General features: G+C 41.3%; 1 protein-coding gene across 2 annotated transcripts in view; it reads right to left on the bottom strand.

Annotated features, from left to right (window-relative positions):
* Window positions 1–15187, bottom strand: part of SH3RF2 (SH3 domain containing ring finger 2) — a 143819-nt gene that overhangs the window by 28075 nt on the left and 100557 nt on the right. For both annotated transcript variants that reach the window (XM_060093574.1, XM_060093575.1), the window contains exons 6-7: window positions 4420–4511; window positions 2940–3110 (exon numbers count right to left, since the gene is read on the bottom strand). In XM_060093574.1, the coding sequence (XP_059949557.1) occupies window positions 2940–3110; window positions 4420–4511 (263 nt within the window). The remainder of the gene's footprint in view (window positions 1–2939; window positions 3111–4419; window positions 4512–15187) is intronic.

Below are 15187 nucleotides of genomic sequence, written 5' to 3'. Positions count from 1 at the left end.
GAGCTGGTGAGTCTAGATGCTCATGACTCGCCTAAGAACAGATCTAACTTGGAGAAAAGCCAAGAAGGAGAGAACGGGAAGCTGGAGCCTTGAAGTACACTGGAATGGAGTCCTACATGCATTCTAGTTAGGGTGACCTTACGTCCAGGTTTTCCCGGGAGAGTCTCAGTTTACACCTGCTCTCCTGGTAGAGTGTCCCTCTTTTATCTCAAAAGCATCCTAGTTTGGATGGTAAGTTATATGGTCACTCTTATTTTAATGTTTTTTTTCATGGAATATCCAGGACTTTGGGCTAAGGCCTGATGCACAAGCAAATGCCCCATTAGTAGAGATGGTCCCTAGAGGGTTCATGATAAGATTCCATGGAAGACTGTTCATGAGTTAGGGTAGGTCCTTGCTCTTCATTGTCACTTCTGGACCATCCTCCCACTCTTCTCAAGACTTCCCAGCTTGGATTCACATGATTAGACTCCACCACCTACCACCCTGCCGTGTTGGAGCCATCATTTCCCCTCTTTCCTTGAGGAATTGAGCTCCTGGATCACTGTCATTCTCTCCACCTCAGTGGATCCTATCATGATGATCTCATCTAGTTTTAGGGCTTTAAATACCATCTCAAGGCTGGACCTCTTTCTTAAATGCTAGACATGTGTACTCAACCGCTTACCAATGTCTTTACTAGGAATACTAAGGCATCTGAGACTTAATCTTCTACGAACCAAGCTTTTGCTTCCTCCCAACACCTCAAAACCTGTTTGTTCCTCTTTTGGTTTTCAACTCCATCTCAGTAAAAGGCAACTCTGTCTTCCAGTTACTCAAGGCAAAAAAAAGGTGGACTCACCATGAATCTTCTCTTCTTTTACACCCAGTATTTGATTTGTCAGAAAATCCTGTTGTCTCTACCTTCAGAATATACCCAGAATCTAACCACTGCTCCCTCCCTCCACAGCTAGCGCTTTGGTTCATTTCACCGTCACCCCCTCCCCCAACCGGATTATTACAATATCTGCTTAACTAGTCTCTCTGCTTCCACCTTTTCCTATCTATAGTTTACCTTCAACCCAGCAACTAGAGGGATTCTGATTACAACGTAAATTAGATCATGTCATGCTTCTGCTCAAAGCCCTATAATATGGTTAAAGCCAAATTCCTCATTACGACCGAGGAAATTCTGTGTGATCTGAATCCCTGTTACCATTCTGACCTCATCACCTACTAACCCCCTCTCACTTCCCTAACCCAGTCCTATTGGCCTTCATGTCAGGGGTGCTTCTCCCTCAGGGCCTTTGTTCTGTACTTGCTGTTCCTTGGGCCTGGAACACACCTCCCTCATTCCTTCATTGTACCTTCTTACCACTCAGTAAGGCCATCTCTGACCAAGCTTTTAACATTGTAATCACCCCCACGCAAATTCTATCCCCCTTTCCTGACTTCTTTTTTCTTCTTGGACCTTATCATTAGCACACCACATATATTACTTACATATCTTGTTTATTGTCTGTCTGTCCCACTAGAATGTAAGCTCCACTGGGCAAGGCTATTGTGTCTTTTATTCACTGGTGTTTCTCCAGTATCTAAAAAGGTGCCTGACATATAGTGCTCAATACATATTTGTTGAATAAATGAATTAAAGCATCAGTTGTAGACATCCTTAGTTTGCCTTTGGAGATTTTGCAGTTTTCTAACAAATTCCAAGAACCTTCCATTTGAAAGGAGTAACTATGATCCTCTATTCCAATTTTCTGACATGTGAAGAAATCTTTTTGCCTGGATCTGTTGGAACCCACATTTTGCCTGTAGTCTTTCTAGAAAGGGGATCCACCACCTCACCAGCCAGACTGATTAGAAAAATCTGTGGGTTAGAAAGTGCAGTCTTTTATTGAACCAGAACCTTCTAAGTTGTATTCACTGGTTCACTGTCTCCTCATGGAACAACTCTACTTCCTGGTCTACACATTCTGTTATGGTCCCTCTGACCCTTGTCTTCTGCAGCTCAAATAATCCTACTTTCTTTATAGGTTTCTCCAGTGATGTAGTTTCTGTCTCCTCACCATTGCTGCCCTCCACTGGACACACTGCCCCGCCTACATGAAAGTCCCCAAAACTGGCCATATATGACTCTAGCTCTGACCCCCATAGAGTACAATGGGATTATCCCTTTCCTTGGAGTTATGACTCTCTGGTATGTCATAAAGACAGAGTATATGCGTGGTGATGGTCTTGCTGCCTTGTGACAGGCTTTGCCTGGACTTATGGGGGTGGGGGTAGGAGGAACCATGGATAGTTTTGGGGTCTGTGTGTATTTGTGGTCATATGAGGTGGCTGGACAAACTGTATGCCAGTGAAATTGATGAATGTGCCAGAGAATGAAAAAGATTGGAAAAAGCTGCTTGGGAAGAAGATCTTCAGGGTAACTAGCATGTGACCTGGGGTGTGGATGGATGGGTAGTGGTCTGAGTCACAAAAACCCTGCCTAATGGCCCAGCATCCTGGGAAGTCTCCCAAGGTGCTCCAAGAGGTCTTCTGATCATTGTGTTTTCCCATTGTGCCATGATTGTAAAGTGTCAGGGTGCAGGGTGTGAGGTGCGATTTGGGGGGGATTATATAGTAGAAAACCTGAAATCTAGCTCTTGAGCAGACTGGTTAACTCTGCACATCAATTTCCTCATCTGTAAAATAACATCTACCTTAAATGAGATTCTTGAGCATAGCCAATGAGTTAAGAGATGCAAAAGTGCTTGTAAAATGTGAAGAGCTATTTAAAAGATAACTATTCTGCTTTTTTTTTTTTAAGTTAAGTGTTAGGAGGGTACTAGAGCAAAAGCTGTTTCTTGGCCCTTACTCTGAAAGGGCATTGAGTCCTTCAGTGATTCAACCCACAGATGGCCCCTGGCCTAGGTGACCTGACCCTCTGATGCCTGAGATTGGAGAGGACCCACCTGAAAATGGGGATGACATAGTTGTTGGGGAAGATGCCGACTCGCCCGGTCACCAAGGAGACACCCCTGAGCCAGCCATCCTGGTACTTCCCCAGGACCCTGATGCCCTCTCCTTTCTGCAGGTCCAGTTCATCGGGTCCATGGGCTGAGTAGGAGTGCAGGGCTACAAACCTGGGGAGACACAAGGAACTGTTAAAGGAAGCTGGTGAGTGGAGGGTATGGAACCAGTGAAGGGTGAAGCGAGAGGAAAACTCAGAGCCCACCTGCCCGGTGTTTAGCAACAACACCTTTTAAGAACTGAAATCTCACTATGTAAGGCAGATGAAAGTGGTGGAGCCTGGTTGAAGTAGCAGTGGAGGGGCCCAGATCCTTGCCCCCTCCTCCTCTCTGCTCCTCCACAGAGTGCCCCACAGCTGCAAATCACTCATTTAGGTCACATCAGCACTTTGACAATGGGGAAACTGGTCTAGAATAGAGAAAGGTGTTGGTGACCAGGAATCAGTGGCAGAGCTGGGTCTCAAACCTGGAAGTGATGGTTCTATCTAGAATGCTTTTTCACACTGCTTAGAGTATGCCCCAAGACAATGGTCACAGCCATCAAGGTTCAGGGAACTGAGGGGTCAGCAGAGAAACCTCTCTGATCCACTCCCTCTCCTGAGGGTAGGGACATGTCTGACACCCAGGAATGGCCCGAGGAGCTTAGCTTAATGTAGGCCGGAGGTGGACATGGGAAAATGGGAGGCGGGTGTTAATTTCAGTGTTTGGCACACAGTGGAATACTGGCTGCATGTTGGCATGGAGGAGGATGGGCTTGAAACATGGTAGAAATGTTCTCGGGTTAGAGCAGTGACTTGCCTCTCTGAAGTCCATACAGGAGTTGGGCAGGTAACATCCAGGTATGAGCCAGGGGGTGAAGACCCTGGGGAATAGTGAGGCTGTGGAAGGAGAATAACTGCCCGACTAAAGGCATTAAAAATAACCCACTTTGGCTCGCCAGGTTCAGGATTACCAGTGAATGGCCTCAGGCTGGATGTTAGGAAGCCCTAGACTCTATGGACTGTGAGACACTGAAAGGTTTTATCAAAGGGGCTAGGAGAGTGTTCTCATCTGCAAGGTTCCTTTCCCCTCTAAAATGCTATATTTATTTCTTGCTGATTACTAGAGCAACATCTATTGATGACCTAGCATTGTGAATCTAAAGGAAGACAATAGAAATTGCTCAGTACCCAAGCTTCCTGCAATGTTTTGGTATATAATCTTCCAGTCTCTTTCTATTTTTGTAAAATAATGAGCCAGGATGATGTGGTTTGGTAATTTGTGTTTTTCACCATTATTCCCTTTGGAGGTTGTAAAAGAAGGGGAGCTGTTATCTCTCTGGATGTGTTGGTTGGGGACTGGGAATGCTTGATGGCAGAGGGATGGCAAAGATGACCCCTCTATGCCAGGACTGGGAGTGGAGGGTTGAGCTTTTTTTACTCACATGTTAGCTGAGAGGTGTTGCTGGGAGCCGGGCAGACTGATGATGGCCGTGGAATGTCCTGGGAAGGCAGGTGCAGGGTGATAAGTGCTGACCTACACAGACAGAAAAGCCAGGCAGAGCCAGTGAACATCACCAGCCAGGCCCACAGCAGAGTTGCTGCAGCCTGACGCAACTAAAACCAAGGGCCACGCCCGGCACCACCCAGCATGTGTCTTCTCTGTGGTTTGGGGCTGTGGGCAGAGCTGAGTTGTGGTAGATTGGTTTATGGTCTGCTGGGGTGGCATGCCAGGGTTGCAATCCAAAAGAATGCTCAGAGAGGGCAGAGGAGAAGACCTGTCTAGTTTACAGTCAACAGGGTACTGCCAGGATCCTCGATCTCTTCCCTGGGCCCCTCCCTACCCATCTCCCACTGCGCTCACCTCGGTCTATGAAAACCTATTCTCATAAAATGATACAATGGCTAATACTGAGAACTTAACACTCGCCAGGCAGTTTTAAGAGCTTTACAAGTATCAGCTAATTTAATCCTTATTAAAGGGACTATTATCATCCCTATTTTTGGATGAGAAACTGAGGGGAAGAAAAGTTACCTAACTAGTATGAAACAAACTTTTAAACCAGGTTGTCTAGGTCCTGAGCCCACACTATCAGTATTAACACACACACACAGACACACACACTCACACTCACACTCACACACACACACCAGTTTACCCAGTGACTTAAGGAAGGTAAATCTGCATCCTCTTTACTTTTCCAGGATGAAAGAGGGAGCAATAATGCTAAAAGTATCTGGAAACTGCCTATTATCCTGGCACCTTGCCTGTTGTCTAATGTCTTAACCTTGCTTATTTCCTTCTTGGCATATATCACAGGCTGTGATTGTTTCCTTGTTTAGTTACTGACCATCCCCCATCACTAGACTGTAAGTTCCATGAGGGCAGGGACTATGTCTTGTTCATCATTGTATTTCTTATGTGCCCAATATGTACTTGTAGCTTAAAGAATGAATAAATGAACAAAAAGATCTTTCTACCCAGTCCACCAAGGACTAATGAAACCTCAACCATCTCCATGCCATCCAGAGTAAATACATTCAATCTGTCTTCAGTTGTCAACTCATAAGCGATGGTAGCTACATATGTGTGCCTTTTTAGGACTATGCATTTGTGGGTAAAACTATTATTTGCATTTGTGTGTTTGGGCAGTTGCTAATCCATTACTGAGTACATGTATCTCTGGTTCTTTCTACAATTGCATATGCTTTTTCAGAACCCATGACAATTGTATGTACATGTATGATGGCACTGGTCTATTGTATGTCTGATTATGTTCACATATGTGGGTCTGTGGATTGATAAGCATGTATATTCTGTGTGATTATATGTATGTGTGGTTGTAAATGTCTATCTGGAATTCTGTGTGTATGTATGTAAACTCTAGAGGTGTGTGCAAATATGCATGGGTATAGTTTTGTGTGTGTGCCAATGACTGTATAAATGTATGTATGGCTGAGTATGTATGTGTGACATTTCAATCCAGGTATAGGATCAGAAAACTATTCCAGTCAGATAGTAACAAGTGTTGGCAAGAATGTAGAGAAATCAAAACCCTCATACAGTGTTGGTGGAAATGTAAAATGGTTCAGGCCCTTTAGAAAATAGTTTTGCAGTTCCTCAAATGACTAAACATAGAATTACCATATGACCCAGTAAGTCCAATACCCAAGAGAGATGAAAACATATGTCCACACTAAAGCTTGTGCATGAATTTTAAAGCAGCATTATTTATAATAGGCAAAAGGTGGAAATAACCCAAATGTCCATTGACTAATGAATGAATAAACAAAATGTGGTATATCCATACAATGGAATATTATTCAACCATAAAAGAAATGAAGTATTGATATATGCCAGAACATGGATAAGCCTTGAAAACATTATGCTAATTTAAAGGAGTCAGACACAAAAAAAATTACATAATTCCATTTATATGAAATGACCAGAATAGGCAAATCTATACAGAAAGTAGATTAGTGGTTTCCAGAGGCTGGGGTTATAGGGGGATACAGGAATAATAGTTAAGGGTAGAGGGTTTCTTTTTGAGGTGATGACATATTGTAAAATTGTGGTGAAAACGATTGCACATATCTGTGAATATATTAAAAATCACTGACTTGTACATCTTTTTTTTTTTTTTTTTTGCGGTATGCGGGCCTCTCACTGTTGTGGCCTCTCCCGTTGCGGAGCACAGGCTCCGGACGCGCAGGCCCAGCGGCCATGGCTCATGGGCCCAGCCGCTCCGTGGCATATGGGATCCTCCCAGGCCGGGGCACGAACCCGTATCCCCTGCATCGGCAGGCGGACTCTCAACCACTGCGCCACCAGGGAGGCCCTGACTTGTACATCTTAAATGGCTTAAATGTATGTTATGTGAAATATATTTTAATAAGCTTTAAAAAAGATGCCAAAAAGCATATGATAATCTCAATAGATGTAGTAAAAGCATTTGATAAAATTCAACATCCATTTATGATAAAAACGCTCCAGAAAGCAGGCAAAGAGGGAACATACCTCAACATAGTAAGGGCCATATATGGCAAACCCACAGCTAACATCGTACTCAATGATGAAAAATTGAAAGCATTTCCTCTAAGATCAGGAGCAAGACAAGGATGTCCACTTTCGCCACTTATATTCAACATAACTTTGGAAGTCCTAGGCATGGCAATCAGAGAAGAAAAAGAAATAAAAGGAATCCAAATTGGAAAGGAAGAAGTAAAACTGCTCGTTTGCAGCTGACATGGTACTATGAGTAGAAAATCCTAAAGACACCACCAGAAAAACGACTAGAGCTCATCAATGAATTTGGTAAAGTTGCAGGATATGAAATTAATATACAGAAACCTGTTGCATTTCTATACACTAACAATGAAAGATCAGAAAGGGAAATTAAGAAAACAATCCCATTTACCACAACATCAAAAATACCTAGGAATAAACCTACCTAAGGAGGCAAAAGACCTGTACTCTGAAAACTATGATGCTGATGAAAGAAATCAAAGATGACACAAATAGATGGAAAGATATACTGTGTTCTTGGATTAGAAGAATCAATATTGTTAAAATGACCATACCACCCAAGGCAATCTACAGCTTCATTGCAATCCCTCTCAAAATACCAATGGCATTTTTCACAGAACTAGAACAAATAATTTAAAAATTTGTATGGAAACACAAAAGACCCCGAATAGTCAAAACAATCTTGAGAAAGAAGAACAGAGCTGAAGGAATGACACTCCTTGACTTCAAACCATAATAGTCATCAAAACAGTATTGTACTGGCACAAAAACAGGCACACAGATCAATGGAACAGGATAGCACAGAAATAAACCCACACACTTATGTTCAATTAATCTATGACAAAGGAGAAAAGACTATGCAATGGAGAAAAGACAGTCTCTCTTCAATAAGTTATGCTGGGAAAACTGGACAGCTACATATAAAAGAAAGGGGGCTTCCCTGGTGGCACAGTGGTTGAGAGTCTGCCTGCCGATGCAGGGGACACGGGTTCATGCCCCGGTCCAGGAAGAGCCCACATGCCGCGGAGCAGCTGGGCCCGTGTGGCAAGGCTGCTGAGTCTGTGCGTCCGGAGCCTGTGCTCTGCAACGGGAGAGGATACAACAGTGAGAGGCCCGCGTACCGCAAAAAAAAAAAAAAAAAAAAAAAAAGAAAAAAGAAAACATATAAAAGAAAGGAATTAGAACATCCTCTAATACTATGTTGAAAAATAAACTCTAAATGGATTAAAGACCTAAATATAAGACTGGATACTATGAAACTCCTAGAGAAAAACATAGGCAGAACACTCTGACATAAATCGTAGCAATATTTTTTTGGATCTGTCTCCTAAAGTAAAGGAGATAAAAGCAAAAATAAACAAATGGAACCTAATTAACTTAAAAGCTTTTGCACAGCAAATGTAGCCATTGACAAAATGAAAAGACAACCTACTGAATGACAAAAGATATTTGCAAATGATATGACCAATAAGGGATTACTATCCAACATATGTAAACAGTTCATACAACTCAACATCAAAAAAACAAACAACTGATTAAAAATGGGCAGAAGGTCTAAATAGATATGTTTCCAAAGAGGAAATGCAGATGGCCAACAGGCATGTGAAAAGACGTTCAACATTGCTAATCATCAGGGAAATGCAAAACAAAACCACAATGAGATATCACTTCACACCTGTGAGAATGGCTATCATCAAAAAGGACACAAATAACAAATGTTGGTGAAGATGTGGAGAAAAGTAAACCTCTGTACACTGTTGGTGGGAGCCACTGTGGAAAACAGTATGGAGGTTTACCAAAGAAATAAAAATAGAACTAACATATGACCCAGCAATTAAACTCCTGGGTATATGTCCAAAACAAACAAACAAAAAAACAACCAAAAACACTAATTTGAAAAGATACACGCACTCCTGACCTAGAGGAACTTGACCAACAAGTAGAAGATGACGAGAGAGCCTGAACCAAGATGGCGGAGTACAAGGACGTACTCTCACTCCCTCTTGTGAGAACACCAGAATCACAGCTAACTGCTGAACAATCATCGACAGGAAGACACTGGAACTCACCAAAAATGATACCCCACATCCAAAGACAAAGGAGAAGCCACAATGAGACGGTAGGAGGGGTGCAATCCCAATAAAATCAAATCGCATAACTGCTGGGTGGGTGACTCACAAACTGGAGAACACTTATACCACAGAAGTCCACCCACTGGAGTGAAGGTTCTGAGCCCCACGTCAGGCTTCCAAACCTGGGGGTCTGGCAACAGGAGGAGGAGTTCCTAGATAATCAGACTTTGAGGCCTAGTGGGATTTGATTGCAGGACTTGACAGGACTGGGGAAACCGAGACTCCACTCTTGGAGGGCACACACAAAGTAGTGTGCACATTGGGACCCAGAGGAAGGAGCAGTGACCCCAGGGGAGACTGAAGCAGACCTACCTGCTAGTGTTGGAGGGTCTCCTGCAGAGGTGGTGGGTGGCTGTGGCTCACCGTGAGGAAAGGACACTGGGAGCAGAAGTTCTCGGAAGTACTCCTTGGCGTGAGCCCTCCCAGAGTCTGCCATTAGCCCCACCAAGGAGCCTGCAGGCTCCAGTGTTGGGTTGCCTCAGGCCAAACAATGAACACAGAGGGAACCCAGCCCCACCCATCAGCAGTCCAGCGGATTAAAGTTTTACTGAGCTCTGCCCACCAGAGCAACAGCCAGCACTACCCACCTCCAGTCCTTCCCATCAGGAAACTTGCACAAGCCTCTTGGATAGCCTCATCCACCAGAGGGCAGACAGCAGAAGCAAGAAGAACTACAATCCTGCAGCCTGTGGAATAAAAACCACATTCACAGAAAGATAGACAAGATGAAAAGGCAGAGGGCTGTGTACCAGATGAAGGAACAAGATAAAACCCCAGAAAAAAAACTAAATGAAGTGGAGATAGCAACCATCCAGAAAGAGCATTCAGAATAATGATAGTGAAGATGATCCAGGACCTCGGAAAAAGAATGGAGGCAAAGATCGAGAAGATGCAAGAAATGTTTAACAAAGACCTAGAAGAATTAAAGAACAAACAAACAGACATGAACAATACAATAAGTGAAATGAAAACTACACTAGAAGGAATCAATAGCAGAATAACTGAGGCAGAAGAATGGATAAGTGACCTAGAAGACAGAATGGTGGAATTCGCTGCTGCTGAACAGAATAAAGAAAAAAGAATGAAAAGAAATGAAGACAGCCTAAGAGACCTCTGGGACAACATTAAATGCAACAACATTCGCATTATAGGGGTCCCAGAGGGACAAGAGAGAGAGAGAGGACCTGGGAAAATATTGGAAGAGATTATAGTCAAAAACTTCCCTAACATGGGAAAGGAAATAGACACCCAAGTCCAGGAAGCGCAGAGAGTCCCATACAGGATAAACCCAAGGAGAAACATGCCGAGACACATAGTAATCAAATTGGCAACAATTAAAGGCAAAGAAAAATTATTGAAAGCACCAAGGGAAAAACAACAAATAACATACAAGGGAACTCCCATAAGGTTAACAGCTGCTTTATCAGCAGAAACTCTACAAGCCAGAAGGGAGTGGCATGATATACTTAAAGTGATGAAAGGGAAGAATCTACAACCAAGATTACTCTACCTGACAAGGATCTCATTCAGATTCGATGGAGAAATCAAAATCTTTACAGACAGGCAAAAGCTAAGAGAATTCAGCACCACCAAACCAGCTCTACAACAAATGCTAAAGGAACTTCTCTATGTAGGAAACACAAGAGAAGAAAAGGACCTACAAAACAAACCCAAAACAATTAAGAAAATGGTCATAGGAACATACATATCGATAATTACCTTAAACATGAATGGATTAAATGCTTCAACCAAAAGGCACAGGCTTGCTGAATAGATAAAAAAAACAAGATCCATCTATATGCTGTCTACAAGAGACCCACTTCAGACCTAGGGACACATACAGACTGAGGGTGAAGGGATGGAAAAAGATATTCCATGCAAATGGAAATCAAAAGAAAGCTGGAGTAGCAATACTCATATCGGATAAAATAGAGAATAACATTCTTTAAAATAAAGAATGTTACACGAGACAAGGAAGGACACTACATAATGATCAAGGGGTAAATCCAAGAAGAAGATATAACAATTATAAATATATATGCACCCAACATAGGAGCACCTCAATACATAAGGCAACTGCTAACAGCTCTAAAAGAGGAAATCGACAGTATCACAATAATAGTGGGGGACATTAACACCTCACTTATGCCAATGGACAGATCATCCAAAATGAAAATAAATGAGGAAACACAAGCTTTAAATGACACAATAGACCAGATAGATTTAATTGATAGTATAGGACATTCGATCCAAAAACAGCAGATTACACTTTCTTCTCAAGTGCGCATGGAACATTCTCCAGGATAGATCACATCTTGGGTCACAAATCAAGCTTCGGTAAATTTAAGAAAATTGAAATCATATCAAGCATCTTTTCTGACCACAATACTATGAGATTAGAAATGAATTACAGGGGAAAAAAAAGTAAAAAACACAAACACATGGAGGTTAAACAATATTTTACTAAATAACCAAGAGATAACTGAAGAAATCAAAGAGGAAATCAAAAAATACCTAGAGACAAATGACAATGAAAACACAACGATCCAAAACCTATGGGATGCAGCAAAAGCAGTTCCAAGAGAGAAGTTTGTAGCTATACAAGCCTACCTCAAGAAACAAAAAAAAAAAAACTGAAATAAACAATCTAACCTTACACCTAAAGGAACTAGAGAAAGAAGAACAAACAAAACCCAAAGTTAGCAGAAGGAAAGAAATCATAAAGATCAGAGCAGAAATAAAATAGAAACAAAGAAAACAATAGCAAAGATCAATAAAACTGAAAGCTGGTTCTTTGAGAAGATAAACAAAATGGATAAACCGTTAGCCAGACTCATCAAGAAAAAGAGGGAGAGGACTCAAATCAATAAAATTATAACGGAAAAGGAGAAGTTACAACAGACACCGCAGAAATACAAAGCATCCTAAGCGACTACTACAAGCAACTCTATGCCAATAAAATGGACAACCTGGAAGAAATGGACAAATTCCTAGAAAGTTATAACTTTCCAAGACTGAACCAGGAAGAAATAGAAAATATGAACAGGCCAGTCACAAGTAATGAAATTGAAACTGTGATTAAAAATCTTCCAACAAACAAAAGTCCAGGACCAGATGCCTTCACAGGTGAATTCTATCAAACATTTAGAGAAGAGCTGACACCCATCCTGCTCAAACTCTTCCAAAAAATTGCAGAGGAAGGAACACTCCCAAACTCATTCTATAAGGCCACCATCACCCTGATACCAAAACCAGACAAAGATACCACAAAAAAAGAAAATTACAAATGTCCCTGATGAATATAGATACAAAAATCCTCAACGAATTACTAGCAAACAGAATCCAACAACACATTAAAAGGATCATACACAATGATCAAGTGGGATTTATCCCAGGGATGCAAGGATTCTGCAATATATGTAAATCAATCAATGTGATATACCATATTAACAAACTGAAGAAGAAAATCCATATGATCATCTCAGTAGATGCAGAAAAAGCTCTTGACAAAATTCAACACCCATTTATGATAAAAACTCTCCAGACTGGGCCCGTGTGCCACAACTGCAGAGCCTGTGTTCTGGAGCCTGCGGGCCACAACTGCGGAGCCAGTGTGCCACAACTACTGAAGTCTGGACACCTGGAGCCTGTGCTCCATAGCGGGAGAGGCCACCACAGTGGGAGGCCTGTGCACTGCAATAAAGGGTGGCCCCTGCTCGCCGCTTCTGGAGGGAGCCCGCGCGCAGCATCGAAGACCCAATACAGACCAAAAATAAATAAATAAATATTTTAAAAGATGGTTAAAAAAAAAATCTCTCCAGAAAGTGGGCATAGAGGGAACCTACCTCAACATAATAAAGGCCACATACAACAAACCCACAGAAAACATCATTCTCAATAGTGAAAAACTGAAAGCATTTCCTCTAAGATCAGGAACAAGACAAGGATGTCCACTCTCACCACTAGTATTCAACATAGTTTTGGAAGTTCTAGCCACAGCAATCAGAGAAGAAAAAGAAATAAAAGGAATACAAATCGGAAAAGAAGAAGTAAAGCTGTCACTGTTTACAGATGACATGATACTATACATAGAGGATCCTAAAGATGCCACCAGAAAACTACTAGAGCTAATCAATGAATTTGGTAAAGTTGCAGGATACAAAATTAATGCACAGAAATCTCCTGTATTCCTATATACTAATGATGAAAAATCTGAAAGAGAAATTAAGGAAACACTCCCATTTACCACTGCAACAAGAAGAATAAAATACCTAGGAATAAACCTACCTAGTGGGACAAAAGACCTGTATGCAGAAAACTATAAGATACTGATGAAAGAAATTAAAGATGATACCAACAGATGGAGAGATATACCATGTTCTTGGATTCGAAGAATCAATATTGTGAAGATGACTATACTACCCAAAGCAATCTACAGATTCAATGCAATCCCTATCAAATTACCAATGGCATTTTTTACGGAACTAGAACAAAAATCTTAAAATTTTTTATGGAGGCACAAAAGACCCTGAATAGCCAAAGCAGTTTTGAGGGAAAAAAGTGGAGCTGGCGGAATCAGACTCCCTGACTTCAGACTATACTACAAAGGTACAGTAATCAAGACAATATGGTACTGGCACAAAAACTGAAATATAGATCAATGGAACAAGATAGAAAACCCAGAGATAAACCCACGCACCTGTGGTCAGCTAATCTGTGACAAAGGAGGCAAGGATATACAATGGAGAAAAGACAGTCTCTTCAATAGGTGGTTCTGGGAAAAGTGGACAGCTACATGTAAAAGAATGAAATTAGAACACTCCCTAACACTATACACAAAAATAAACTCAAAATGGATTAGAGACCTAAATGTACAACTGGACACTATAGAACTCTTAAAGGAAAACATAGGAAGAACCTCTGTGACATAAATCACAGGAAGATATTTTTTGATCCTCCTCCTAGAGTAATTGAAATAAAAACAAAAATAAACAAATGGGACCTAATGAAACTTCAAAGCTTTTGCACAGCAAAGGAAACCATAAACAAGACGAAAAGGCAATCCTCAGAATGGGAGAAAATATTTGCAAATGAATTAATGGACAAAGGCTTAATCTCTAAAATATATAAACAGCTCATGCAGCTCAATATTAAAAAAACAAACAACCCAATTCAAAAGTGGGCCAAAGACCTAAATAGACATTTCTCCAAGGAAGACATACAGATGGCCAACAAGTACATGAAAAGCTGCTCAACATCATTAATTGTTAGAGAAATGAAAATCAAAACTACAGTGAGGTATTGTATTCACACCAGTTAGAATGGGCATCATCAGAAAATCTACAAACAACAAATGCTGGAGAGAGTGTGGAGGAAATGGAACCCTCATGCACTGTTGGTGAGAATGTAAATTGATACAGCCACTATGGAGAACAGCATGGAGGTTCCTTAAAAAACTAAAAATAGAATTACCATATGATCCAGCAATCCCACTACTGGGCACATACCCAGAGAAAACCATAATTCAAAGAGACACACGCACCCCAATGTTCATTGCAGCATGATTTACAATAGCTAGGTCATGGAAGCAACCTAAATGTCCATCGACAGACGAATGGATAAAGAAGATGTGGTACATATATACAATGGAATATTACTCAGCCATAAAAAGGAACAAAATTGGGTCATTTGCTGAGATGTGGATGGATCTAGTGACTGTCATACAGAGTGAAGTAAGTCAGAAAGAGAAAAACAAATATCGTATATTAACTCATATGTTTATGTGGAACCTAGAAAAATGGTACAGATGAACTGGTTTGCAGGGCAGAAATTGAGACACAGATGTAGAGAACAAACGTATGGACACCAAGGGGGGAAGCGGCAGCGGGGTGGTGGTGGTGGTGTGATGAATTGGGAGATTAGGATTGACATGTATACACTGATGTGTATAATATTGATGACTAATAAGAACCTGTTGTATAAAAAAAAAATTAAATTCAAAAATTAAAAAAAAAGAAAAGATACATGCACTCCAATGCTTACAGCTGCATTATT

This window comes from Mesoplodon densirostris, chromosome 3 (assembly GCF_025265405.1).
Source record: "Mesoplodon densirostris isolate mMesDen1 chromosome 3, mMesDen1 primary haplotype, whole genome shotgun sequence".
NCBI lineage: Eukaryota > Metazoa > Chordata > Mammalia > Artiodactyla > Ziphiidae > Mesoplodon > Mesoplodon densirostris.
Note: the sequence above shows the minus strand (reverse complement) of the source record. Positions and strands in the feature narration are given on the sequence as shown.